Here is a 27779-nt window from a genome sequence, read left to right on the forward strand (position 1 = left end):
AGCAAATGCCCAATCAAAGGTGTGGAGTGAATGAATGAGAAGCAGCAGGGGACATGCCAAGATTAGAGTCCCCTCCACATGCCCTGACGATGCCCACTGCCCGCACAGACGACCGTCACCTGGAGGGGCAGAGAGAGACGACAAGTCAGCTTCGTAACCATCATCTCTTTATTGACAGCTCAAGAGAGCACATGCAAGCCGCCATCACGGGACTACAGGGCGTAGCCCCTCCCCCCTCCCCCACTCCTGCCCCCACACTTTAAGAGGAACCTCAGCCTCCAGGGAAGTTCCTAAGAGTCAGAGAACCCAGTGACTGAGGGCCTAGGCCCAGGTGCTCCACTTGATTTCCTCTAAAAATAAAGACCAGTTCCAGCCAGGGGGCAGGGCCGCGGAGCTTGCGAGGTCGCCATTGCTGGTTTAACTGGGCAAACTGGATCTCAGATCTGCCAACTCACACCTGAATGCAGATGTCCCCGAATCATCCAAATGTCCCTGAAAGTCCAATATTTCTGTTTCCCCCTCTGTATCCTAGACCTGTGTCTCTCAAACTTTATTGTGCATGAAGCTAGAATTGTTAAATCTGGAACTTGTTAGAACCCACAAGGCTGGGCCTCACCACCAGAGCTTCTGATTCAGCAGGTCAGGAGTGGGGTCCAGGATCCGCATTTCTAACAAGCTCCCAGGTGATGCCATGCTGCCGGTCCAGGACCACACCACAAGCAAGAAGGGTCTAGAAAGCCTCTTGAACCCAGAGGAGGCCGCTGATCCTCTATCAGAGCATCCGTCCTGATTTAGGTTCAGAAAATACACTCCCTGCAAGGTAAGCCCCTGGTTCTGTAAACCAGCAATTCCTGCCACCCCCCCTGCACAGCACGCACACACACTCCTCACTGTCTCCCATGACGGGGAAGGTCATTGTAGAGGTGATGGCGCCCCTTCAGCCCCAGGAAACCCCCAAGGGGGAGGCTGCATGGTTTGCTTTTCTGGCCTCTCCCACTATCTCTCCCAGCGCCCATCTTTCCTTGCTGTTCTGTTGTGTTATAAACATGTTCCTTGCAGGTTACATGTATGTTCACTGTCTCTCCAGCTGCATAGCGAATCCCATTCCAGGGAGCTGTGTGCCCACCATCTCGACATCAGATTTTGTTGGGTGTATGGAATATGGCTTGCAGTAAGGATCCACCTGCAGCACCTCGGCGGTGGAAGGGGCTGTGACTGTAGGATTTGATGTGTGTCTCAGTCACCCCTCAAGGGACAAGTGAAGCTGTCACTTTCCCGTGAGGCTTGGTCCTCACGTCACCTGACCCTCAGCCCATTCCCAGGAGGCTCCGGAGCCACTCTTGGCATCATCAGACAAATCCAGAAACCGCGGGTATCTCTGGGGAATGACCGTGAGACTCCTGCAAGGGGAACACAGGAGGGCACAGGCGACCATCCCAGCAGCTATTGATTTCCACTTGGCGCCTGCTCAGCTCTCCCCGGGGGGGCATTTTTAGAAAGTCGTGAACCTGTTATTGCAAAGCCACTCACACCTCCCGCTCTGCCTCAGTGCCCAGAATCTGTACAGGCTGCCTTGTGCTGAGTCCAGAGCAGTTTTCCAAACCTCTTTGACCACAGAACCCTGTCCCCTCTTTTCTAATAGAGCATCTCATGGTCCCAGTGTTCTGGGGAAGGAGCCTGAACGGTGACTTCACAATGATCTTTGAGCATGTGATGGATCATTGTCAAAGAACAGACCACCTACCAAAATTATCCTAGAAGATAAATCAGCTCACGCCGGGGGCTCATATGTGACTGGCACTGTTCCAAGCACGTTAGAAGGATTTTGCGTCTACTTCTCACAACACCCCTATGAGGGGAGACTTATTATCCCCATTTTGCAGATGAAGAAATCAAGGCACAGAGACCTTAATTAACTTTTCCAAGGTCACCAAGGTGGTGAGAGGTGGAGCAGGCCGCTTGTCACCTGCTGCCCTCCCATAGCAGGCGGCACGAGAGCGGAGGTCTCAGGCCTGGCTGCACATTGGAGCCCCAGACAATTCTTATGTGCAGCCAAGGTCGAGACCAATGGACTAGAGCAGGGGTCTGCAAACTCTGGCCCGGGGCCAGATCCACCTCACTGCCTGTTTTGTGTAGAGAGGTTAAGAGAGGTTTTTACATTTTTAAATGCGTTTTAGAAAATCCAAAGAAGGATAATAGTTTGTGACACGTGAAGATTATATAAAATTCACATCTCAGTGTCCATGAATGGTTTTACTGGAAGACAGCCTAAATTATTTTTCTGGTCCTTTATGGTAAAATTTTGCAGAACCCTGGATTAGAGGAATTTGGCTTCTGTACGAGCAAGAGAAATTTAAGATAGACCTAAGGAAGAACTTCCTGGCAGAGAGGTTTGTTAAACACTGAGGGCGCTTTGGGACACCTAACTCTGGAGTTAAGAGGATTCCACCCAACCACCCCCCTTTGCAAATGCAAGATGGATGGAGCTGGGGCAGAGACAGGCCCTGAATTTCCAACCACGGGACTCCCCTGGGAGGCAGTGACAGTTCTGAGGGGACTTTCACTTTGCCCTACCTTCTGTGTCTTCCATCGCTGATGTCCCAGGGCCATCCTAACCACTGCCCTCGACATAAGTAATGCTCGTTCCCTGCCTGCAGCCACCCCCTTAGGATTCTGTCACAGTCTCAGGTCAGCCACCCCATGAGAGGTGCACACAGCAGGGGGGTTGTCTGGTCTCAGACAAAACTGTTGGCGGATTTGATTTCCAAACAGGCGGCTTTGATCTCTTTCAGTTCCCCTGACCCACCCCCCAAGGTTCCCTTGCCCATTTAACTGGAATAGGGAGAAAAGATTGAGCATGTTTGGTTTCTCCTAGATCCTTCTGCTCCCTTGGTGCCAGACCCCTGACTCCCACTGATGTTCCCAATGGAGTCAGCAGCCCTGGCACCCTGAGGGCACGGCCCCTCCTCCAGGTGTCCAGGCCAGCAGGGAATTGGATGGGGAAGGCTTCTGTCATGTGCAGCCTGCTTTGCCCTGGACCAGAGGGTTGGCCAGGAGTGAAATGGCAGGTGGGGATGTAAGCAGCTCTCCTGAGGTGGTCCCCAGAGCCAGATGTGCTGGGAGGGACGTTCTGGGTGGGCATCACGGTCTGGCCTGCGGGGGGCAGTTAGTTTCAGACGGCACCTTGACCTCAGAGGTGCCCCAGCAGTGGGCTCTGCTGCAGAACTGGGGGATGGGCATCCCAGATGGGCTCTGGGAGGCCTGGGGACCACTGAGACGTATGCAAAGTGGGTGCACACAGCAACGTGTGTATTTTTTGAGTTCATGCTTGCCTTCGATTCTCACAGGGCAGGAGCTACAAAAGCGAAAGAGCCCCAGGGGGAGCTATCAGGGCCCCTCCAAAGGGCGTGTCCCATGGCTGGTCCAGCAGGGCCACAGAAACAGAAGGATCAGCATCATCGTTTCCCCCAAACACGAGGTATCTTGGAACACCAGCTCCTCTAGGGGAGGAGCCCATCTGCCCAGATCGTGCCTTACAAGCAGGCGGGTGCTTCAGGCACCGTTTGTTTTGTTGTTAAAGATGGTCCACCTTTGTCCAGGGAAGGAAGAGGACAGTCAGGGACTGCAGCTTCCCCACAGCAAAAGGAACTACCTGGGAACATGTCACTCTCGCCCAGAGCGGAGGAGAACCTGGATTAGTCCTCGGTTGTGGAGGAGGAGCAAGAACGCGGGGCTTGGAGCCTGACAGGCTTGGCCCAGGTGCGGATCCCGGCTCCACCACTCACCCCCGCCCCCCCAGGGCCTGGCCGCTCTCGGGGTCCCCGGAGCAGCAGCAGCAGCAGGCCCCGGAGCTTGTTAGAAATGCAGCATCGCCTGAAGTGGAGTCTGCATTTTAACCAGATCCCCCGGGGATTCTTACACCGGTTAAGGTTTGAGGAGCATCGATCCGGGACCCTGGGCAAGTCATATAACCAACCCTGCCTCAGTTTCCTCGCCTATAAAATGGTGATAATGCCTGCTTTAAAAGATCAGGTGATCACCAAATGAGACAACGTGTGCCACGCGCCTAGCCCAGGGCCTGGTGCGTAGCAGGTGCTCAGTATTCATCCCCTGCCCTCGGGTCCCTACCTCTCGAGCAGTTTCCATGTCTTTTCCGTTTACCAACCTCTTCGTTTTTTAACTGGAAGCTGTTGCAGTGGTGCGGGCGGACAGTAGAGGGCACTCTCGACATTGCCATGGCGGACAACCGGGACCCCGGCAGGCGCAGGCCGTGCGTCCCCGGGGCCGGGTGGTGGGCGCAGCTGCGCCGCTGCTGGGCTCCTGGGCTGCCCTCCCGGGGCTGCGCGTTCTGGGCCCGACCTGCAGCCTCAGTCATCTGGTCCCCCTTTGACCTCCCGCCGCTAGTTATGAACAGATTGCCCGGCTTCTGCAAACCTCCGCGCTCCGTCCCCGGGCCGGTGGGAGGCGCCTCGCGCGGGGCCGCTAGACGTTGATGAAGGATCCCTGGTCGCCGTCGGCCGCCTCGGGCTCCACGCAGCGCCCCTTCCTCCGTGTGACCCTGCGGTTCCGGTGGAATTTGGCGTAGCAGCGCAGCCCTGAGGGAGGGGAGGCAAGGGGGTCAGGGGTGCGCCCGGCCAGTCCCCTTCCCTTCCTCCTCCTCCCCCACCCCGCACCCTCCGGGACACCCTGCCCCCTCTCCCCACCACCCCCTTCTTTATCCTGCCCTACAGCCAGCCCACCCTCATCAGAGGGGACGGGAGACACGACCAGATGGAGGACAGGGGATGTTTAGGGCCCTGAAACTATTCTGTGTGATGCTGTAACGGCAGATGCGTGTCATTACGCGTTTATCAAAACCCGTACAGGGGCTGGCCCGTGGCCCAGTGGTTAACTTTGGGCCAGGGGTCGGATCCAGGGCTCAGACCTACAGCACTCATCCTTGGCCATGCTGTGGCAGTGACTGACGTACAAAATAGAGGAAGATTGGCACAGATATTAACTCAGGTCAAATCTTCCTCAAGCAAAAAGAGGAAGATGGGCAAGAGATGTTAGCTCAGGGGGAATCTTCCTCAGCAAAAAACCCCCCAGAAAACAAGCAAAAAAAACCACAAAAAAGACCCCATGTACAACACCAAGAGTGAACCCAAGTAAATTATGGACTTTAGTGAATAATGTAGCACTATTGGTTCATCAGCTGTAAAGAATTACCACACTAATGCAAGAGAATTCTAAGATAATGCAGGGGGAGAGAGGGTATATGAGAACTCTCTTTTCTGTGCAATTTTTCTGTAAACGTAAAACTGCTCTAAAAAATAGTCTATTGAAATTTTTTTAAAAAGGGGTGCAGATTCTGCCCTCCCCTATAAAACCTCCATGGCTCCCCACTGTACTCAAAAGGAAATCTATACTTCCTAATGTGGCTTACAATACTGTCTGGGACCTGGACCCGCCTCCTGTTTGCTCTCTTTACCTCCTACTCTCCTCCTCAGTCTCTAGTTCCAGCCACACTCAGTCTTCTTGCTTTCCCTCATATACCTAGCCATTTCCTGCCTCAGGGCCTTTGCACTTGCTGTTCTCTCAGCCAGAAATCCCTTCCCCAAGCTCTTTGCATAGCTGGCTCCTTCATGGCCCTCAGGTCTCTAAGAGAACCTCCATGACCACCCTCATTAAAGTAGGTGTGGCCCTCCTGGCCCCCCAATGGGAGGGTTTCCTGGCTGTGGCGCTCTCTCTCATGGCCACAGGCATCCCCTGAGGTACATGGGTAGATGTGTTTTTCATTTAAGGCCACATTCTCCTGATGGTGGGGGAAAGTGGTATCAGTGTGACCTGAGCAATCCCTACATTTCAGGCTAGGAGTGACCACAGAGAGAGGACATCGCTACTTTAAGATCCACTTGTGTCACTGTCAAGAGAACAAAGGGGTGGTTGTGATGTCTGTGCTCAGCAGCCTAGAATTTACACCTGGGTCACACGTCATTCAGACCTGTGGCCACTCCAGTCACGCTCGGGAGGGGGCAGGGGATTCATGAGCAGGAGCCCTTCTGGAACCCTCCAGAACCCAGGCTGGCCTTGACTGCTGGACTTCAGCCCTGGGACATCTTGGGATTTCTCGGAAGTCTTCAGGACCCCTGGGCCTTATGAGGGTTCCTGGCATCCCTGGATCCCTCTGGTGTGGCATCTTGGTGACAACCTCCTCCTGGACCATCTTTAATGAGCTGCTGAGCTGTCACTTCCTCTCTTCATTGTTTTGGAGCCTGAGTCTCCAGGGAGGAAGCAAGAGTTTCGGTGGGACCAACAGTATGAGAGGGATCGGAGGAAAGGAGTATGTGGGCTGCGGATGTGGACATGTCATTCAGGTCCCTGGAAAGCTGCCCCTCCCACCTGAGCCCCAGGGGAGGAAGGGAGGAGGAATTCCTGGGCAGAGGGGCCGCCCACGGGGTGTCCAGCCGGGCACTGACCAGGCGTGTGCAGCTCAGTGGGGCCACGTCCCGTCACCCGGGCGGGCTGGACCTGGACGCCAAGGACTGAGGTTCAGCCCCAGCGCTGTTCTGGGCTCCCTGGACTGGAGTTCCCTCCTGCCTGCTCTGCCTCAGTCTCCTCGTCTGTGAAATGGGGCCCCCACCTGCACAAGGTAACAAAGGCAGCTTCCCCACACCCCCCACCGCCACCCCTGCCTGCCTCCATCCCTCTCACCTCCCGGGTGGTCCTCTGTCTCCACTCCTGCCCCCACCATCCTGCAGCCAGAGTGAGCTTTGAAAGACCATGTCACCCCCCTGCTTCCAGTCACAAATGAGACAAGGCCGACAAGGTCCTGTGTGATCTTCCCCGCCACCTTCTCCCGCCTCCCCCTGTGCCTCCTTCCCCGATGGCCACTGTGGGCCAGGCCCGCTCAAGCGCGCCAGCCTGGTGCTGCCTGGGCTCCTGGCCTCCGCTCCGCCTCTTGCCTGGGACTCTCTCCCTCCCCCCACCCGGGTCTTCAGGTGGCTGGTTCCTCAGTCCACTCCTGTCCAACCCTTCTAAAACGACTCCCCGACTCCTGATCCGACCACCCTGGGTTATTTTCTCTACAGCCCTCGTTACTTTCCAATGACGTCTTATCTATTTATCTGCTCATCGTCTGCTCGTCTCACTGAATGGAACCCACGGGTGCAGAACTTGCCGGTTCTCTTCGTCGCTGAATCTTGAGCATCCAGATCGGTACCGACACATAGCAGGGACTCAGTAAATAGTTATTCCTGACTGGAGGAATGCATAACTGGACCTAAGTAGGTTTATTGCTTTCATAGCAGATAATTTTGAGGTTAATGTGAGTGAAAATAGGGCCTTTGTCTCAAGATGGTTAATAGAGGGACTGAGACCAAATTCCCCCACTCGGGAGATGTGGACACTGATTGGACATTGAATGATATTGAGTCATTATTGTTCATTTTTGGTATTTTGTTTTTAAAAGAGTACTTATCTTTAGATCTATATACTGAAATATTCACAGATGAAATATCTGTAAACTCCCAGGAGTGGCATCAAAATTGTACGGGAATGGGGAACCGGGCTGGGGAGAGATGACACAGATGGACTGAGTTGGTAATTATTGAAGCTGGGTGACGGGCAATGGGGGCTCATTATTCTGACCTCTATTCTGACTGCTTTAGTATATGTTTGAACTTTTTCAGAATACAAAATTAAAAATATTCCCCTATTTCCTAGCTGTGTGAGTTTGGGCAAGTCACTTAAGCTCTCTGTGCCTCAGTTTGCTCGTGTGTGAAATGGGGATCATAATAGCTCCCTTCCTGGGGTGGTTGGGAGGATTACAGGAGATAATGTGAGTCAAGTGCTTAGCGCAGAGCCCGGCACACCTGTGTACACCTGGGCAGGGCTGCTCCAGTGGGAGCTCGGAGGAGTTAAAGAGGTAGCTGGCCAAGGGCATCCTTCCCTGGGATGGCGCTGGGAAACCCACCCCCACGCCTTGTTATCTCGCTTGGAAAGCCTTCCCTGGAATAGAATTTGGGGGTGAAAGCAGCAGCCTTCTCAGATTCCATCTTATTTAAAAAGACACTCTCCTTCCTCCTCCCTTCTCCCGCCTCCAGATCATAGGAGATCGTGCCAGCTTGTATTTCAAGAGAGGAGAAAAGCAGATCTGAGAAAGCATGCCAGGAAGCAGGGCTAAATGAATTCACAGATTGGGAAGGCACCGCGCAAAGCTGTTCCTGCTCATGTATTCAGCTCCCAAGGGATTCTCCCACCCCCTCCTTTGCCGCAGACCCCTCCGCCCACCCTCTGCTGGGAAATCTTGTCCCCCACTCAGTGCAGAACCAGCGTCTAGGAGAAAGGGAGGTCTCGTGGTTCTGGGAGCACAGGGAGTGCCCTCCTCCGGGAGGCGGGCTCACCTTCCACGCACATGCAGTCGTCGAAGCATTTGTTGTTGAGGCCTCGGTTGTGGGGCGTGCAGAGATGCTCCCGCAGGTCGCAGCAGGTCCCTGCCGGCACAGCAAGCACATGTGGTCAGCCAAGCTGAGCGGACCCTCCCCGCCGCCCTGCACACGGTCCCACCGGACAGGAGATCCATCATTTCCGTGGCAGGGCCGTGCCCTGGCAGGGTGGGCCATCTGGTGCGCAAGGCTCCCAGCCGGAACCACCAATATATGTCAGGGCCGAGGCCCCCGAGCTGGGTGGCAGAGACCCCAGCTGCCCCAGATGGGCAATTGATTGATCATGGGAGGAGCGAAGGCTGTGTGGGATCACCTCCCAGGGATAGTGGGTGGAACAGCTGGGGGCTGCCAGGTGTGGCATCAGCTTGGAGCCGGGAGGGGCCTCAGGGATCATTGACGCCAATGTCCTCTTGACAGATGGAGAAACTGCAGCCCCGGGGAAGCAGAGGGATTGCCCAGGGCAGGCCTGAGGCACGGCCTCACCCACCACGGAGCCAGCTCTCAAAGCAACTGTCCAGTTGGCCCAAACTCCAGCCTTTTCTTTCCGCTCAGGGTCAAAACAACGGCGTGGAAAGGAAACAGCCCATCAGGGAGCTGATGGTGCGGCTTACACAACGCCAAATTGCCAGTTTCGTTGCTGCTTTGCAGAATATTCTGGCCATTGAATAAACAAGGAAGGTGCCACGGAGGTGTGCCACGTGGACCTCCCTCTGGAAGGCACTTGCTGTCCATCGGCCAGGAGGGCAGTTAGCTGATGGCCTCCAGGTGTTAACACCTTCAGGAGCCACCTGGACCGATGTCACGCTGTTCCCGAGCAGCCCAGCCAGCGACTGGCATGGCAGGGATACCAGGGCCTGGCCGTTTCCGCCCAATGGGGGCCTCTTCCAACAGGCACTCTGCTCTGGAGCTCCCCACTGGGCTGGCCGAGACCGCGTCACAGGCTGCCCTGTCCATTCCCGCCTCCCCCCACTTTCACTGCTCATAGGCCTTATGCCCCCCACCCCACAAACCTCCTGTCCTTCTACCTCCACCTCAGTGTCTGCTTCCCGGAGGACCCCACTGACCCAACAGGAGCCAGCAGTTTAGGACATCAGTCAAAACATCGGTCCCCTTATTTTCAGACTGTCTTGATGGGCGCGGCTGCTGAACAGGTGAAGATGTCATCGAAAGTATCCCCAGAAGCCCAGTAGTGTTGTGATGGGACAAGGACAGGGTTGAGCCGGACCAGATGTTAGGAGGAAGGAGTCGAGAGAGGGGTCATCCTGACTCAAGGTAGTGTGGGGCAGTGGTTAAGAACCACTCGGACTCAGGTCTGAGCCACTTCCTGGCTGTGTGACCTCAGCCAAAACACGTAGCCTCTCTGAGGCTCAATTTCCTTGCCTGAAAACTGGAGATGACAGGGTCTCTTTGTCTGGGTTGCTGTGAGAATTACATAAGGTATGACAGCAACACTCAGTAGGGTGGTGGCTGGGGTTGTTATTATTCATCATCCCTAAAGGATCATGGACCCGCAGGCCCTGCTCGTGTGCCTGGGAATGTCACCCCGCCCCACACTGGTCCCCACCAGCGTCCAGCCTAGTGCCAGAACACGACGCAGGTTCGGTACCTGGCAGGCAGTCCTGGTGATGGTCGCACGGCTCCCCTTCAGCTGGTGATGTTTCGTTACCATCGCTGGAGAGTTTCCCCCGGTGTTTCTCTGGGGACAAGGAGATCTGCCATCAGAAGCTGAGGCCCAGCCGAGCTGAGAGACTAAGCACAGGGACTCGGTGTCCGAGTGCTCCTACTGCCACTGCCGCAGTGTGGCTCAGACAAGACTCTATACCTCTCTCTGCCTCAGTCTTGTCTTCTCTAAAATGGATCAACACTAGTACAGGCCTAACGGATATTTTTTTCTGGGTAAAATGGGTTGATACATGGAAAGTGTTTGGCATGTGATAAGCATCAACGGCATTTTCCATTTAGGGCATCAGTTGCAGTCTAGACTCCATGCCCCCCCAACTCTAGACTCCGTAGGTCAGGCTGGGCTCGCTGGGACCCCCAACAACAGATGGTGGGGGAGGGATCCCGGGCAGGGGGTCCGGGGGGGGGTGGAGGTACCTTTCTTCTTTGCGGAGGGCCAGACCTCCGGTTTTAAGTCTTCATAATCGGTCCAGTCGAACAAGGCCATGTCCAGCGTGGGCATCACCTCCCCGTCAGGCCTGGGCTGAGCCTGCAGAAGGCGTGGAGAGGAGGGAAGCTGGAGCTCCCAACAGGTGGAAGCAGGAAAGTGGTGCTCCAGGACCAGAGGGCAAAGGAGGGGCTCCCAAGAGGCCAGCTCATCCTCTGCTGGGCAGCCTGGAATCCCAGCCTGGGGACGTTGAGATGGCCGCCCAAGGCCCCAGCTCCAGTAGCCACTCGGGCAGTTTCCTTACTGTGTAGCCACCACCCTAGCGGGGTGGTGCCCACAGGCAGCAGACACAGGCAGGTGAGTAATGCATCAGGCCCTCTGAGGAGGGGCTGGGAAGGCAATGGTGCCTGCTCTGGGTTTCTACAGCCACAGAGAGAGAGTGGGATGAAGCCTACTGCTCTCTCCCCTGCCCTTCCCTCCCCCACAGCGATTATCGGCTCTGCCCCACGTGGCACCGTTGAGGCCACGGCCACGGCTCAGTTCCCTTCGCAGCCCCGGCCAGCGGTCTCAGGGCTGGATCTGTGCACAGGAGGACGTGGGCAATAATGGCACCTTCTAGGGCTGGGTTCTCAACGAATGGGCTTCAGGGGGCCTGTGACGGCGTGGATAGCCACGTATTCCTCGGAGATGGTCTACAGCTTTTAATGGAGTGTCAAGGGGGTGCAAGACCCAAAAAGAGAATAAGATCTACTACTAAAAAAAAGTTTTATTTCTTCTACGTATATATTTTATTGACCACCTTAAATGATTTTATTTTGAAAAAAATTTTAAAACCACAGAAGAGGTGCGATGATGCCCTCTTGTTAATTGCAAGAATGCTGCAATTCACTGCTCTGCACCCCTTGTCTGGAATCACCAGTGGTTAGCGTATCTGCCACATTTCCTCGCTCGCTCTCCCTCCACAGGTCTTTCTTAAGATCTGAAGCAGATGGGTCAAAGTGTTAACTAATGTTTGTTAATGCTGGGTCGTAGGGACATGATTTTAAAAATTATTATTCTCTGTACTTTTCGGTATGTATAAAATTCTTCCCCATGGGCCTTGCTCTTCTCGGTGCAGAGACGGTGTGCTGAGCTGACGTTTGCATCCTTGGCTGTCCCTAGAGTGAGCTCCCAGGACCACTGGTGGGACAGTGGCAGCAATTCAGGACAGAGTGCCCACTGCATGGGAGACCTGGCTTCCATCTAGCCCCAGTGGCCTCCACCTACTCCCTCCCACCCCATGCCTCGGTCTCCCTAAATGTACTAAGAGGGGTTTGCACGAGGTGCTCTCAAGATGGCCCTTCCAGCTCTGAGGCCATCCCAGGGCCCCTTACCTCGGGCCACAGGGATGTGACAGGCAGGATCAGGGACTCTTCCGTGGCAGGCGCTGCCTCGAAGGTGGTTAGGTAGAGTATGGTGGGGGCCAGGCTGGTGGAGGATTCCTCCACTGCAGCATCCAGTGCCTGGTCTTCAGAGGGCTCCGCCTTCTTCATCAGGGAGCTGGGACCTCGGACCAAGCCTCGGCCTGAGACACAGAGTGGGAAACACAGGCGCTTTATCTGCTCGCCCCCCACTATCAGCCCACAGCAGAACCCACATTTCTTGCTGCAAAGAAGGCGGCAGCAGGGACCATGTGACAATCCATTGGCTCAGCCAACATCCCGCTGCCCACCCTCCTGGGGAGGTGAAAACGGGGGACTAGGGGAGAACATCTTGGATGAACTTGCAGTGTTGTTGGGGAGACGGCCCAAGGATTCTCCCTCTAAACCAACATTCCAGCAAGTCCAGATCTGGGTTGGCTGGGTGTAGCCAGGGGTATAAGTGCAACAAATGGGAACTAGTAGGCTTAACCGTGGAAGGTTTCCTGGAGGAGGTGAAGTTTGAGTAGGGGAGCAATGTGATGAGGCTGAGAGGCACTGCAGTGCAGAGAGGCCTTTGAAAAGGCTGGAAGGTGAGAGCTGAAGCTTGTCACACACTAGTGAGTGCTTCCTATGTGGTGGTGATCATCACCCCGTGTGCTGAGCACCTGCTGTGTGCTGGGTCCTGCTGTACAAGCATTATTTCACCTAACATTGCAGGAGCTCCAGGAGGTGGGTGCTCCCGCAGCCTCATCTACAGGGGAGGAAACTAAAGCACAGAGAGGTCACGTGACTTGCCTGAGGGCACACAGCTGGTGAGTAGCACAGAATGAATTCAAATCCAGGTCCTTCTGAGTGCAAAGCCAATGCTTTTTATTTTTATTTTTATTTTTGTGAGGAGATCAGCCCTGTGCTAACATCTGCCAATCCTCCTCTTTTTTTTTTTTTTTTTTGCTGAGGAAGACTGGCCCTGGGCTAACATCCGTGCCCGCGTTCCTCTACTTTATATGGGACGCCGCCACAGCATGGCTTGCCAAGCACTGCGTCGGTGCGAACCGGCGAACCCTGGGCTGCCGCAGCGGAGCGCGTGCACTTAACCATTTGCGCCACCACCAGCCCCGCAAAGCCAATGCTTTTAACCACCAGTGCCAATTCCAAGACACGTGGGCATGAGGCAGGGGGAGGGGGAGAGTGTGCAGGTTGGTGGGGGCGGGCAGGAACAAAGGGGCTTTGAGAGCATCTTGAGGGCCCGGCTCAACCTTGCCTCTTTTCTCAGGCAAGATCTGACTTTAAGGTCGGTGGGGTCAGTTGGGGTCACCCCACCCTCCAGAAATGAACCCCAGGGCATAGACAGGGGACTTAGGGACCACTGAATCCGCTCCATGCACGTTGCAGATGAGGAATCTGAGGCCCCAGCAGCCTGAGGCCTCACAGCTGGTCAGCAGGGCTGGGCCGGGCCTCCAGACCTCTGCCGTCCCCTCCTCCCCTCGCCCACTCTCTTAGGAGAGTCCAGTTGGTCCACTGCAGTTGGGGGCTGGAGCTGAGCCGGGATGAGTCCATGCCCATGTGTGCCTCTGTGTCCTCAAGGATGCCAGATCCCTCCCCAACCCGACACACGACCTCCAGGGCTGGGAGGCTGAGTCTAAGTGGGGGTCCCCTGACTGTGTTCTGCCCACTGGGGGGTCTCAGTAGGCCTGGTAGGGAAGCAAGCCCCAGCTGTTTGCAGGAGAGGGGGGCCTGAGGTTCCATCATGTCCCCCGCAGAGCCGCAGCCCCATCCCTGTTTGTGGCGCTCCGCCTGCCCCTAGGGGCAGTGTTGTCACGTGAAGAGACTTGGAAGCTGAGGTTGGCTGTGTGGGCTCAGTGCCAGGGGGACGGGAGGAGCCATCCGGGTGGCGCTGCTGGGACACGTTTGTTCAGAGACTGAAGGGGCAAAGGGAGGGGGCGGCTGGGCCATTGGGCGGCTACGCTCCCAGGGCTGCAGGGGGAGGGGGCACCCCATGAAACAAGCAGGGCAGAGGAAGGCGGGATAAGGAGACGACGCCTCTCCTTGGGCCACCTGTGTCCAGGTCGGAGGACACTGATGCAGCCTCCAGAGAGAGCGAGAATCAACCAGTAACGACTGCTCCCTGCCCCTGACACTTGCCGGGCACTGTTCCTGGCACTCTACACATCAGGTCGTCTCTGAATCTACTGAGGGTAGATGGGCCATTATCCTCATTTTGTAGAGGTAGAAACTGAGGCACAGAAAGGTGACTCACCCAGGGCCACACAGCTAGGAAGTGGTGTGTGGCCACTGAACGTGGGCAGATCTGACTTCAGAGTCTAAGCTCTTAGGCCCTGCTCTGTCCTTCCGAGTTCATTAAGTGATGTGCTTAGGGGGCACTGACCTGTTCCATCTCCACTCAGGACTTACAGATGGATTTAGGTCAGATACAAGGTAGAACTTCCTGACTCAGGAAGATCATCTCCTGATAAGACTGGGCTTCTGTTGCCACATATCCCTCTCCTCCTCCCGTGTTCCACCCCCAGGCCTCTCCCAGCCTCTTCCTCTTACCAGACCCCTCTGACCTTAGTGAGAGCCCTCCCCTCCTGTGGGCGTCCCCTGCCTGCCCCCTTGGGGCCTTGGATGTCCTCCCAGGGATCTCACAGCATTGACACCTGCCTCCCCACCTCCCTGTCCTGCCCCTGAAGTCCCCTTGGCCATTTGGTCTGAGCTCTCTCCCCGCCCCCCTCCCCCTTCCATTGCAGGAGCCCACTCCCTCACAGACCCCCAGCTACCTCTGTGCAGTTTCAACCTCTCCCTGCGTCTCTTGTGCTCCCTGCCGCGTTTCTTCGCCCTCTCAGACCTCGGAGACCGGTTCTCCTTCTCAGGGTCGGGCAGTGCCAGCCCCAGGAGCAGATCCTTGCCCTGCAGCAGGCCTGCAGGATTCTGCCCAGGCAGCAGTCCCCCCGCCCCAGGCAGCCTGGAGGCCTGCCTGGTGGCGGTGACCACAGACCCATCCTGGGCCAGGCCAGGCATGCCTGGGCCCCGCTCCTTCTTGCCCAGGCCACGCCGGCGGTGGTGGCTGGCCTGAGGTGTCCACAGTGCTGGGCCCTGGAGGTCGATGTGATTCTCAGGGAGGTTCTGAGCAGGGGCTCCAGGTCCCAGGGAGCCTGCCAGGCTCAGCTCCAGGAGCAGCAGGAGGGTGAGGAACAGCATGGAGGCAATGTGGGCAGTGGGCCCAGCCATGGGCTCCTCCCTGCAAGAAAAGCAGCACTGTGAGGGGCGGCCCAGCAGCCCCCCTCCTCCTCTCCTGCACCCCCAAATCCCCTCACTCACATTATGACATCCCAGTGTTTCTCAACAGGGAGGGAGGGGGACTTTGCCCCCCAGGGGACATATGGGAACGTCTGGAGACATTTTTGGTTGTCAAAACTGGGCAGTGCCACTGGCTCTAGTGGGTGGAGGCCAGGGACGCTGCTAAATGCCCTCCAATGCACAGGACAGCCCGCCACGACACAGACCCACTGGCCCAGAAAGACCACGGGGCCGAGGCTGAGAACCCCTGGTTTAAAGAGTTTAAGCAGCATCCAGGTTCCAGATTAGTCTAGAATTCCCTTCTCTGCACAAACCTCTGCCCTTCCCCAAGTCCCCTGGAATGTGCTGAACCCTCCAAGCTCAGAAACACGCCCATAGTCCCCGAGACTTCACTCAAAGCCTAAATTCAAACAAATGGAATAGCATTTGGGCACATGCCATACGCAGGAGTCGTGTTCAGGGCTTCACGGGAATTTATGTCACGGCCCTTCAACAGCTCTCTGACGTGGCTCCTAGTCTCTGAAGTGGAAAGTAAGGCTCAGAGAGGCTGAGTCACACCTAGTAAGTGGCGTTTATGTAATTGCTAAGCGTGTGCTCTGAACCCCACGTGGCTGTCCCGGGCCTGTCCCGGCTGACTGGTGTTCAGATGTTCTGTCCTCGCCCCTTTCTTTTCCTCCGCGGTCTGGGCAGGTTCTGACATGGCTTGTCCCTCTGGGGCTGAGGGCTTGGGCTGGCTTTGGAAGCTTAACTCACCCCTGCAGGGTGGGACAGGCCCTCATTCTGCACCAGAAGTGGGGCCTCCTCAGGGGACCCAGTGCTCTCCCCCTATACCGGGGGAACGAGTGGACTCCTGATGGTCCAGAGCATCTCCCAGCTAAGGCCTGTAGCTGGGGCATGGTAGGGGTGTCTGCTGAACTCTGGAGATCGTGCCCCCCGCCCCGACCCCGCACCAGCCTCACTGAGTCCAGACAAGTTCGGCACCAGGTTAGCCAGGCTGATTGCATTTTTACGGCCTCCCCGGGCCTCCTGCGTATTCCGTTAGGCTCGCAAAGGTGCTTACATGACCATTTCCTTGTGATTTGTGGTCACGGAACTGCCCAGGGCTGAGGAAGGTCGGTGGGCTGGTGATGATTCTCCCTCCAGCCCTCTCAGTTCCCGCAGCCCCCACCCTGACCATCCCACCCCGGGTCACCTTTAGCCAACCCCAGGTGAGGGGCCCTTGAAACAGGCAGGGAGGGCAGGCGGGGCAGGGAGGCTGGAGCCCTACCAGGTGACCCACTCTGAGGTGGGGGGGCGCCCAAGGGAGGGAAACAGCTCCCCTCGCCTGGCCTGGTCACCAGCAGCCCTTCATCCTGCTCTCTCCTCCTCCCGGCCTGGCGTGTCCTGTTCCCCTGGGAGGCCAGGACCCTGGCCTCCACTGCCCACAGCTCTGCCCTTCCTAGGGCCAAGGGCTGGGAGAAGGAGGCTTTCCCATCACCCCCCGTCTCGTCCCCCATCTCAGGAGCCAACTGTGCATCCTGGACGAGTTGTGTGGGATACAGGGCTGGGCTTGTTGTGACAACCCCGTCTCATCACACATGCATCCATTCCCGAGACTGTCAACTCTGCAGCCCTGCTCTCTGTCCACCACTGGCAACAAGAGGCTTCTGCCCCAGCATCTCACCTCCAGCCTTTCCATAGCGAGGGCCCCGGAGGCCGGTGCTCTTGCAGCCAGGCCGGCACTCCTGAACTCCCGGGGTAGCCGGTGGGAGGAGGGGGCCCCTTCGAAAGGCCTGTCAGTGGAGCATTTTTCTGCTCCCAGGGACCCCGCAAACTCTGTTTCTAGGCCTGAGGCAGATGCGGACTACTCTCCAGGCTGGCATTTAGCAGAATTTACCCTCCTCTTCCTGTGACTGAGAAAGGCTCTGAGTCTGGGTCGGATGCTGTCTGTGACCCAGCCCTGCCCTTCTGTCCTGCAGGGACATTGATAGCCTGGGAGAAGCCCACAGAGCACCCCCATCAACGGGAACCTTTGGGACATTGGCCAATGAATGGGATCCCCCGTTGTGGGGTAGAGAGGTGCAAAGCAGGCTGCCCAAAAAGTGCAGGCAAGAGACCCGACGATGGAGGCAGCCCGGTGGCGTAGTGGTTAAGTTTGGCGTGCTCCGCGTCTGTGGCCCGGGATCGTGGGTTCAGATCCCAGGCGTGGACATACACCACTTGTCAGCCATGCTGTGGCGGCATCCCACATATAAAATAGAGGAAGATGGGCACAGATGTTAGTTCAGGGCCAATCTTCCTCAACAATAGCAACAATAAAAGAGACCAGATGAGGCTTGGCAGAGGGGTGAGGGGTGGGCAGGCCCACGGGCGTGTATGGGCAGCTTGCTGTCCCTATGCACACACATGAGGCCAACCAGTGACTCTCAGAGCCAACCTCTGAGCTCAGTGACCGGCCGGGCACTGGTCTCAGAGGACAGCTCCTCCCCTACGGAGCCAGGAGATGAAGGCCAGCCCCACAGCCCCGGCCCCACACCCCCATGCATCGTGACCCCACCCGTACTTGCCATCTCTCTCTTCCACTGAAATCCTGTTGCCACGCTCCTGCCAATGGCTGCGGGTCTGTTCACTGTACCCAGGAACCCCAACTTCAGCACCGCCTTTGTTCCCTCCTGCCCTTTGCACCCCACAAATCATGCACATAGTGAGCCTGGGGCAGGAAGAGATTTCAGTGTGCAGTGCTGATGCATCCAGGGGGGCACCATCCCTCTCCCCAGACCTTATCAGCACTGTTTTGCCCCGGACCCAGCCCACACTGCTGCCAGATTACTCTGATCATGACCCTCGCCTGCTCAAAACTGTCCTTGGCTCCCTATAGCCTTCCCATTACCCAGAGACCCCTCACTTTGGCACTCCAGACCTTGGACAATGTGGCTCCAGCCCAGCTCTGCAGCCCTGACTCCTACTTCCTCCCTTCACAGCCAACAGAGACTACTCCCCGGGCCCCAGACACACCCCATCTTTCGTGTCTCTCTATCCTCACTTAGGCTGTTCCCTCTGCCCGGAACAACCTCTCCTCTCCACCCCTATCTCTCTCTGTCCAAATCCTGCCCATCCTCTGAGACCCATCCCAAATGTCCTCTCCTCCAGGAAGCCTTGTTCAGTCCCCCAATTAGATGCGCTTCCCGCTCCGTACCCCCACACTGCTTTGCTCAGCTCTTGAAGACCTCACGTGCCATTTCATGCTGGACAATCAGCATTTTTTTAAAGCCCCTGACTAGAAAGGAAGATCCTCGGGGGGTCCATCCTACTTTCCCTCTGTTCCTATCCTATCTGTAGGATCCTGTGAATAAAAGGCACCGATAACTACGGATTGGAATGGAAGTGGGTTGAACACAATTGAACTGACCCCTGAGCAGAAAATCATAAATAAATTCCCAGGGTGTATGCATGTGTGTGCGCATGTGTGTGTGTGTGTGTGTGTGTGAGTGAGTGAGAGAGCTGGCATGAGGGCGGGGGGTCCTGGCACCACTTTGCCCTGAAGACTGCAGGGAGCCCTCTCTCCAAGCCCACAGCATTTGTACACGGATCTTGGCACAGCCCAGCAGCCAGGACGCCAGCCTGGCAAAGAGCCACTCAGGAGACGTGGGCTGCTACAGAAGTCGTGCCAAGCATCCACAGCGACAAAGGGCTCCAATCCATTTCTATCTCTCTGGAAGCCAGTTGGAGGCTGCGTCACAAAGCGCCGAGCATCCAGGCGAAAAGGGGCAGCAGGTGCCCCACTTCCCCCGTCCCCCGTCGGCTCTGGATGGTTCTGCCTGTGGCTTGCTCACAAAGCCTGCTCTCCTGGGCCTGCGTCTGACCAGACTGGGGACATTCAACAGCCTGGAGTTGCCCCGGACAAGAGTTGCTGAGAGACACCAGGCCCGTCCACAGCCCAGAGATGGCTGTCTACCACAGAGATCTAAGAGCGGCTCTTTAAACACAAACCCAATCCAGAGCAGTTGTAATAAGAGGGGCTGCCACTCCCCAGGCGGCTGGGAAGCCCAGGCTCTTACACGCTTCTTTCATCCATTTCTTATTTTGCATCCTCTCAACTGCCCCGTGTGTCAGGTTGTTTTCCACATTTTTAAAATGAGGCACCCAAGGCTCTGGGAGGGAAAGCCAGAAGTCCAAGGTGACACGATGGGTGAGTGGCAAAGCCCCACCTCCAGGCCTGGGTTCTCTCTGCACCCAGTGCACACGGGACAGTCCTTGCACTCCATTGCCCATCTTCTTCAGGGGTCACCTGGTGCCCCCACATAATCTCCTGTCATTTCTGAGTGCGGTCAGGGCCTGGGGAGAGGACCAGGCACAGGCAGCTGGGAAGAGAGAGCTGACCAAGGAGGGGAGAGGTGCTTTCTCTTGTCCCTATCTGTCCCCATACTGTGGGGAGAGTTGGGCTATGGAGCAACATCCATCCAGAAGGCTGCGGGGGAAGCAGCGTCGTATGCAAATGAAAGCAATTAATCGGGCCTGGAGCCTGCTTTGATTCCTGAGCCCCCTCCCCACAACAGCCTTGCATTTGGGGGCCAGGAGACTGGGGGGGCTCCTGCCCCACCTGCCGGGCAGACAACTGTGGAGCGTGGCTGCCACCGGGCATCCTAGGACAGCTGTAGGGCCTGAATTCCTGCCTTGCTGATCAGGCCACTGGCTGCATGGTGGGTTGGGGGGAAGCCGGTGGGGGTCGGGGGTGGGGGATGGGCCAGTAGGGCTGCTGAGGGGGGTCCGATGGGAATCCCAGGCCAGGGATATCAGTGATGCTCTGCTGGAGCCGAGGGACTGTGGTGCCAGGTCCAGGCTGTGAGCCAGACAACCACCCACCGGGAGGACGTGGGTCCATCAACCCTCCTCCCTGACCCTGGGTCTCCTCCTCGTGTAGGACCGTGACACATTTGAGTGATGGCATTTGGTAGGGACGTTTCAGGGGTTCTCTAAGCATTTGATTCTAACCACACCTTTAAAAAATATTTTTAAGACTATTTTGAAAATTGTAGTAAAAATAAGATACTCTCAAATGCCTTCTCTACCTAATTTTAAAACCAGCACAGCACATCACATCGTGGGCTTCTCCCGGATCACTGACGAGTGTTCTAGGGATGCAAGCCAAGCAGTTTGAAAGAACTCCTTCACCGTTTGTGACGACTTATTTACACGCTCCAGGATTTTCTGGACACAAACCACCAAAGCCAGTTAGAGGCTCAGTCTGATATCGACAAGTGCAATCGACAGCCATTGCATTCTTTTATAACACTGAGGACAGCTTCATTTTTCCCACTGATTTACTTTAAAATAGGGCAATATTGTAAATTGGGGCATAACAGCCTCTCTATGTAGGAGAGGCTCGCAGTTGTGTCTGCATAAGATGGAGAAAATTTTGATTCAGGGAACAGATGACTGGTGGTGGCGGCGGGAGGGGTTACGCTGCTCATAAGACACTGCCTTTATTGGCTTTATATGTTGGGATTGAGGGATAGATTTCACGGGAAAAGATTTGCACTGCTCAAAAAATTTTTGTGGGGAGAGTATAGTGGAGGAAGACCACTGGGCCGTTGGGTTAGACGGTCTCAGGGCCTCTGTCAGCCAAGGGAGTCTGGGAATTTATGATCCACAGTGACAAGAGTCCTCCATCTGTCTGTCTGTCCAACTGCCAGCCCCTTATGGGGAGGGGTGACAGAGAACATCCTTCAGGATCTGGACTGGGGACTTAGCCTCCAGGGGCTAAGGACATATATTGAGGCAGCATGGATTCAGAGGAAATATTTTTGAATGTTAAAAGATAAAACACAACAATATATCATAATGACCCCATTCCCGGGCCAGCCCTCCCTCTCACCTGCTCTTGGAGGAGGCCTGCCTTGCTCTGTCCATCTCTCCACCTGTGGCTGACTCTCGGACACAAGTGAGGCCCTAACCCGCCAAGCTGCTGGGATGGGCACCCTGAGACCAGCACGGGGGTCTCTTTGGGACAACTGGGGCACTCTCATTTTTCAAGGGCTCTTCAGAAAGGGATGCAAGGTGCTGGGGTGGTGGGGGGCTGGAGACAGAGGGGTCCTAATTCCTGCCACTCTCCTGGCCACAGGAGCTCAGGTCTTGAAATGACCCTCCCCGTGGAAACACCTTAACCCTCTTCAGCTCATAAGGAACTTGAAGGCAGCCACCCTCTGCTAAACCTGGACCGGAAGGGACCTCTGACCCCTGAGAGGCCAAGAAACATCTCCAAGGAGATCTTGCTCCCTTGAGAGAAGCCAGCTGGGAAAGAACATGCCGAACTCGCCCCGCACACACTGCCTTACCCTGGGGCAATCTCAGGCCCAGGAGATGAGCCCTCCCGGCTCATGCAGAAATGGGTCTGGGGTTTCTTGGCCTGCTGGGCCACAGCTGGGCATCTCACAGCTTCCCCTCCAGGGACCCTGGGCACTAAGGGCTGACTTCTGTCCTTCAGAGCAGCAGGCTCAGGCAGGCCCGGCCTCCGTGCCGGTGCCCCCTCCTCACAAGTCTCTCGCCACGCTCCCTGCCGGGTTTCAGGGAACCGAAACAGCCTCCCACACTGCTCTTCTGCCTCGCCCCTGGTTTTCACCAAACGTTCTCCGCTTGGTGGTCAGAACAAATCTGAGCGCTAGCTCTCCGGCTTAAAACTCTTCAGTGGACATTTCTGCAACACACACAGCAGACAACAGATCAACTCCTTAGTACACAGAGAACTCCCACGCCCTCTCAGCCTTCGACCCGCCCAGCCAGGGAGCCCTGGGGGCAGCGACTGTAGGCCCAGAACCCGGCTCAGTAGTGCTCAGGACAGATTTGCTCAATGCAGAATCACCTCTGATTTCATGTTCCCATACTTCCATGAAGATTCTAGGAATGCTCTGACTTGGAATTGCTCTGCCTGACTCTTCCCTCTGGTCCCAGCTCCTCACCCAGGTAGATGCGTCCCGGAACAGCTAGAACTGGAGAAGGGAGGCGGCTGACCACAGGCCCCTCTTCTGTTCCTAGAACAGTGGGATCGCCCTGCCTATGATCCCTTCCAGCACCACACATCTTCATGAGTCCTCATTTCCCTGTCTGTGAAATGGGATTATTAGCCTGTCAGATTTGACTTTTTAGGAAGTCAGTACCTCTGGGTGGTATGTGTGTGGTTGGGGGAGGGGGCTTCCAGGTATGGATGGGACCCAGGCAGTATAAGCGGGATGAAGGTAGGGGAGATGAGCTCACTGGTGGGGCAGGTGAGACTCGAAACAGCTGCCATAGGGGTGCTCACTAGCATACTGAGGTCTTGACAGTCCTGAGCTCATCCCTACCTATCTCCCTGCCTCCATGCACTCTGCACCCCGCGAAGTGCCACCTGTCCCACAGGAAGGGCTCGCAGCTCTCCCTGAGGCCTCAGGACAGCCAGAGCCCCGCCTAGCCCTCCACAGACCTTTGTGCCAACCTGGCCTCGTGTAGAGAACTCTGCCTCTCAGCCCACGGAGAAGCAGGAGCTTCTTTGCAGTGGAGACTGCTGGGGAGACTGAAGCCAAGCGGTCACCACTTGCTAAGCCCCTCTGGGTGCTGCCACGCAAGGGAACCTGCTCCAGTCTGCAGGGGGAGACCTGGTCCCCACTCCTGGAAATTGCCAGTCCCATTGGGGACAACAGCCCCCAGGGTGATAGGGGCGATCCCAGGCCTTGCTTGGAGGACACCTAGACCTAGAAAGAGACAGCTTCCGCCCACAGGGAGCTCTCAGTCTAAGCCAGAAAAGGAGCCTCTGCCCCAAGGAAGTCTCCAATGTAAAGGAGGAGACCGAGCTGCTGCCCTTAGCGATTCTCAGTCTGATGGGAGAGACACAGCTTTGCCTTGGAAGTTCCAGAACATGGGGAAAACTTACCCTCTGCTGGAAGGAGCTTCTAATCTGCAGGCAAAGACACAGCCCTGCCCTCCAGGTGTTCCCCACTCTGACCTGGCGAAGAGGCCACAGGCCTTTGGAAAGGTTGAGGTACAGACTAACTATTACCCATTCAAACACACAGATGTCAGCCCAAACCCATGAAGCTGAGCCATGGGAGAGCCCCACTGAGCAGAGTGGGAAGAGCTGTGTGACCTTGGGCAAGTCATTCAACCTCTCTGAGCCTCAGTTTCCTCTCCTGTAAAGTGCCAGTGGTTGTGAGGATGAGGGGAGGGAAAGGTATATAAAGTGAGTGGTTCCCAGTAAGGGCACAATAAATGGTAGCTGTCATCATTATGGGGAGGAGGAAGGGGGGTTCCCAGAAGCATTTGTGCATCTGTGCCTGCGTGTGCGGGAGGCAGGCGCAGGTGGCCATGTCCTCAGTCCTCGGTGGAGTGATCGATGGCTTCCGTGGGGTGGGGCAGGATGGGCCCAGGCCAGCCTGGAGGGGACCATTGTCTTGGCAAATGAGGTTTGGCTTCCCCACAGGGGCGGCCCCATCTGTTTTTATTGTTTCCAACAGCAGCCTTGGGAATTCCCACCCTCCAAGCCCTCACACCTCAGAAAACCTGTATAGGGGTGTTGTTGGCGGGGCGGGGGGGGGGGGGCGGTCCTCAGAGGCCCCACCCACCTGGAGGCTTCAGCTCTGAAGTCTGCTCTCCCTGTATCCCACACCCACCTCCTGAGCCAGGGTCCCACCTCCTGCAATATTACAGGTACTCGCCACCCCTCCTCCTCCTCTCCTAAGCAGTCCTCCTGCCCCCTACTCCCCAAACTTCATTATCTCGGTGCCCAGACAATTTAACACCACTTGCTGTTTGGTCAGACCCATTGCTTAATCATCAAGTGACAAAACGCCTGCTGTCGGCTCTGGCAGAGGCAGTCCAGTGTGGACTGGAAAGTATCTGGAGTTAGACAAGCCTGGGTATGAATCCTGGCTCCAGCACTTAATAGCTGTGTGACCCTGGGCAAGTCAATTAACTCCTCTGGGCTTCAGTCCCACATCTGAAGGGTGAATATGTGTGTTTGGGCATCATTTATTGGGCATTTACTAATTTAGGCCTAGAGCTTTCTATGCATTATCTAATTTAGCCCTTTGAAGTGGACAATATTTTCAAGATGGTGATAACAATGGCTCAACATCAGGATGTTGAGATTTGAGGGATTTGCCCAAGGTTACACAGCAGGGAAAGTGGTGGAGCTGGGATTTGAACCCTCGGCCGTCTGACTCCAAAGGCAGGGTCTTTGACCACACCGTATGCTACGCTCAATGACCGATACCAGCGCAGATGCTGGGAGTCTCAGGGACACTGTGCTGGGGGCCTTCACCCGTAGTCTGGCGCAGAGCGGGCCCCTAAAAATGCGTAGGTTCTACAGTTAGTTCTTCCCAACTGGATTCCGACAGGGGCCTCATCCCTCATACCCCCACACCCATCCAAAGATATGCACCAGATGGTCAATGCCAGGCCATGGCGTTGCAGTGTGGAGGGCTGCCAAAGCAGGGCCTCTAGTGGCAGGGACTCAGCCGCCTCCCATGTCCTTCCTGGGGAGGGCCTGTGCTCCATTGGCTACAGTGGTCAACTTGACAGGAAGGGCTGGGGCAGGACAGGCTGAGGGCCTGGAGCAGCAAGAGAGGTGGGTCTCATCTGAAAGGGCCAGAGAAGGGATGCTCACATGACGCCTCTCCCCTTGGGAACATGCCCAGGACCCCTCTCTGGAGGGAGCTCCTGCTTTCCCAGGCTGAGGAGTCAGGGAGGCCAGGATGCAAATCCCTGCTCTGCCACATTCCTGGCTGAGATAAGTGAAGAAATTCCCTCTCCAGGTCGCATAGCTGCCATGCAGTCAGCTGGGGTTCATGCCCACCCTGTTGGACTTAGGCAGCAGCTTCCCTGTCTAGTCTCAGCTTCTTCTGCTATAATCAGCCACAGAAATCATCCTCATCTTCCGGCGGGATGCAGTACCACAGGGATTTTCCAGGCGGCTTGCTCCCCTCCAACTTCCCCAGCCCTGGTCCTTTGCTCCAGGGCCAGCAGGACAGAGTGGAACCCAGGGATAACCTGTGGCTTGCAATTTTCAGTTCATTCCTATCCCCTGGACCCAGGACTCCATTCAACAGAACCAGTGCGCACAGAGCACCTACTGTGGGTCAGGCACTGGGACCACAAGTAGAACAAGACCCAGCCCCTCCCAGGGAAGTGCAGACCAGGAGAGACAGGGAGGCAAGGGGGAGCAGGAGGGCTTCCTACAGGCAGGGACCTTAGCCTGCAGGATGGGCAGGCTTTGACTCACCACGGGGCAGGGGAGACATTTCAGATGGAGGGAAGGAAATCAGAGGGCATGGAGATGATCCACCCTCCATCACGGCTGAAACCCAAGATGCCGATGGGGGTGTGGTGGGAGGCAGGCAGGGCACTTAATTTAGCGGCGACAGGGAGCCATTGAGGAGGGGGTGGATTGAAAGGTGAGGAGGAAGGCAGAGAAGGTGCCATCATTCCCACGTGGGTGAGGGGCAAGGAGGTTCTGAGCAAGGTTCCTAGGGGGTTGCAGGTGCTGCTGAGCTGGCTGTCCTGAGGAAGGCTGTGGCCCGAGGAGGCCGGGGGCTGGGATGGTGGGAAAGCCCTGGGTTGCCAAAGCAGGGCCTGTCTGCCAGGCAGGATCATCAGCAGGAGGCTGGACGTGGTGGCGGGGGGGATCCCCAGTCCCTTTCTTGTCTCTCTAAGGAGAAAGGCTCTAGTTGCCAGCTCTGGCTGTGGCTGAAAACAAAACCTCAGCCAGGGGAGCCCAGAACTTGCCAGCTGGGAGAAGGTTTCCTCTTCTGGAGTTGCTCTCATTAAGCCACTTAGCCCACATCACTGTGGACTCCTGGGGTGGTTGTCACCTCTTATGACGACGTAGATGATGGTCAGAGGGTGTGGACCCAGCAAGACAATCCCCCCAGAGGAAAGGAAATAGCTTGTGAGCTAGCGCCATAAAAAAAGAAATGGGTGCAAGACAGAGGTTCAGAGCTGGGAATGAGTCATGCGGATGCATCATGATGAATGACCAGCTGTTGGCAACATCGATGCAGCCATGCCGATCTCGTTTTGAAAGCAGACTCTTTTCACCCTGATTTTTTACTTTGATTTCAGGACAAGTAGAGAGGAGGAGGGACAGAAAGACAGAGAGTGCCTGTAAGAGTAAATGCCTTATGGGCAGGGGGAGGTGGTGGTGAGGTGGGAGGGGGCCATAGTCAGGTTTCTGCAGTGCCTGTAAGCCTTGTATTTTTGATCCATTTCCCCCTTTCTGTAGAGCCCCCAGCCCCACCCCACCCAGGGACTGTAGTCTCCCCCATGGCCACAAAGCGTGTACTGGGCTGGCATCCAGTGTGCTTTTTTGGCTGTTTCCTATAGGCAGGTTCTATTATCCCTGTTTTATGAAGGGGACACTGAGGCTCCAAGAAGTGCCTTCCTTTGTCCAAGATCTCTTCCAGAGCCTCTGTCTGCCTGACGCCAAAGGGGTGGTACTGAACCAGTACCGGGACGCTTCTTGCGTCCCCCCAGGCCTGGAGGCGGGCAGCGTGGAGTGCGCTGGGCAGGAGAGACCCGACAGAGGTGAAGGCCGAGGGAGCACCCAGTGGAGGAAGGCAAGAAGGCTTGGCGGGAAACCCAAGAGCCCTCACGTCTCAAACCTCGGCTCCCGCAGGCGGCTGAGACCTCAGTGCGCAGAGGGAGAAAAGTGGGCAGTGGAGAGGGAGAGAGGCTGAGCCGGGGCCAGAGGAGGGAGCCCAGCGCCGTCGAGGTTACTAGGGCGCGGTACCTTCCCGGGCCCGGATGGGAGAGCGCTCGGCCACCGGCGGTGCTGGCGGGGGGCGCACCCAGAGCCCCTCTCCCCCCGGAACACACCCTGGTCCCATGGGCAGCCTCAAAAGGGGCAGGAGGGTACTCCTGCCAGCTCCGCCCGGGGCTCAGGGAGTCTTCGAAGCTTCTTCAAACAGTGGCAGACTGGGGTCCCTGGCCTGAGAGACCACCCGGAGACTCAGAGACAGAGAGACAAAGAGAGACCAGGTCCCAGAGGGAGAAGGCTAGTGCCGAGGAGGAGAGTGGGCGAGAGCAGGGACAGGGAAAGATCGGCGAGGGCGCGCTCGAGGCAGAGTGTCAGAGCGTGGAAAAGTGAGCGTCCGGCGGAAGGTGGGCGGACGAGGAGGCCGGGAGCAGAGCCAGGAGCGGAGGGAAGACTCGGCGGGGAGCGGAGGCGGCGGACAGACGGACCGTCGGGTCCGAGGGCCAGGAGGGCAGAGAAGAAAGCAGCATCCTCTCCTCCAGCCTCAGTTCCCCGCGCGCCCCGCCCCTGAGCGCACCAGCTAACCCACCTTTGTCCGGACGCACAACCAGGTGAGGCGAGAGGGCGGGGCCAGGGGCGGGCCAAGGCCATACCTTACCTGTCCAGCCGGCGGGGCGGGGCAGGGGCCGAGGGGCGCGGGGCTGAGCGCCTGCGGGAGCCGAGCGCAGCCAAGGGCCGAGCCGCGAAGTGGGGACCGCGCGGAGACGTGCGCGGGCGGCAGGAGGATGTGCCCAGGCTGAGCAGGGCTGGAGGGAAGGAGGAGGGGGCGGGAGGGATTGAGGGGGGCGGGA

The 27779-nt window shown here is 56.7% G+C and overlaps 1 protein-coding gene across 2 annotated transcripts; it reads right to left on the bottom strand.

Annotated features, from left to right (window-relative positions):
• Nucleotides 1–250: 250 nt before the first annotated feature.
• On the bottom strand, nt 251–27770 carry DRAXIN (dorsal inhibitory axon guidance protein). 2 transcript variants are annotated; one of them, XM_087446817.1, is made up of 7 exons: nt 27587–27770; nt 14711–15171; nt 11907–12097; nt 10524–10635; nt 10033–10122; nt 8385–8474; nt 251–4595 (listed from the first exon to the last, which is right to left on the bottom strand). In XM_087446817.1, the coding sequence occupies exons 2-7, from the start codon at nt 15159–15161 to the stop codon at nt 4483–4485; spliced, it is 1047 nt and encodes a 348-aa protein (XP_087302943.1). In that variant the 5' UTR covers nt 15162–15171; nt 27587–27770; the 3' UTR covers nt 251–4482. The 2 variants fall into 2 exon arrangements, with proteins under 2 accessions (XP_087302943.1, XP_087302944.1); XM_087446818.1 differs by lacking the exon at nt 27587–27770 and adding an exon at nt 15441–16080.
• Nucleotides 27771–27779: the final 9 nt, after the last annotated feature.

Source organism: Ceratotherium simum, chromosome 22, assembly GCF_057802395.1.
Source record: "Ceratotherium simum simum isolate JZ-2026a chromosome 22, ASM5780239v1, whole genome shotgun sequence".
In the NCBI taxonomy this organism is placed as follows: Eukaryota; Metazoa; Chordata; class Mammalia; order Perissodactyla; family Rhinocerotidae; genus Ceratotherium; species Ceratotherium simum.

What these genes read in the sequence shown, in the direction of transcription:
- DRAXIN (XM_087446818.1), bottom strand. Translation starts at nt 15,502, where the DNA reads ATGCTGCTTAAACTCTTTAAACCAGGGGTTCTCAGCCTCGGCCCCGTG. An exon ending in GCCCTCCGCAAAGAAGAAAG is followed by an intron (nt 10,123 to 10,523) that starts GTACCTCCACCC and finishes CCTTGTCCCCAG; the next exon opens with AGAAACACCGGGGGAAACTC. An exon ending in TCACCAGGACTGCCTGCCAG is followed by an intron (nt 8,475 to 10,032) that starts GTACCGAACCTG and finishes CTGTGCCGGCAG; the next exon opens with GGACCTGCTGCGACCTGCGG.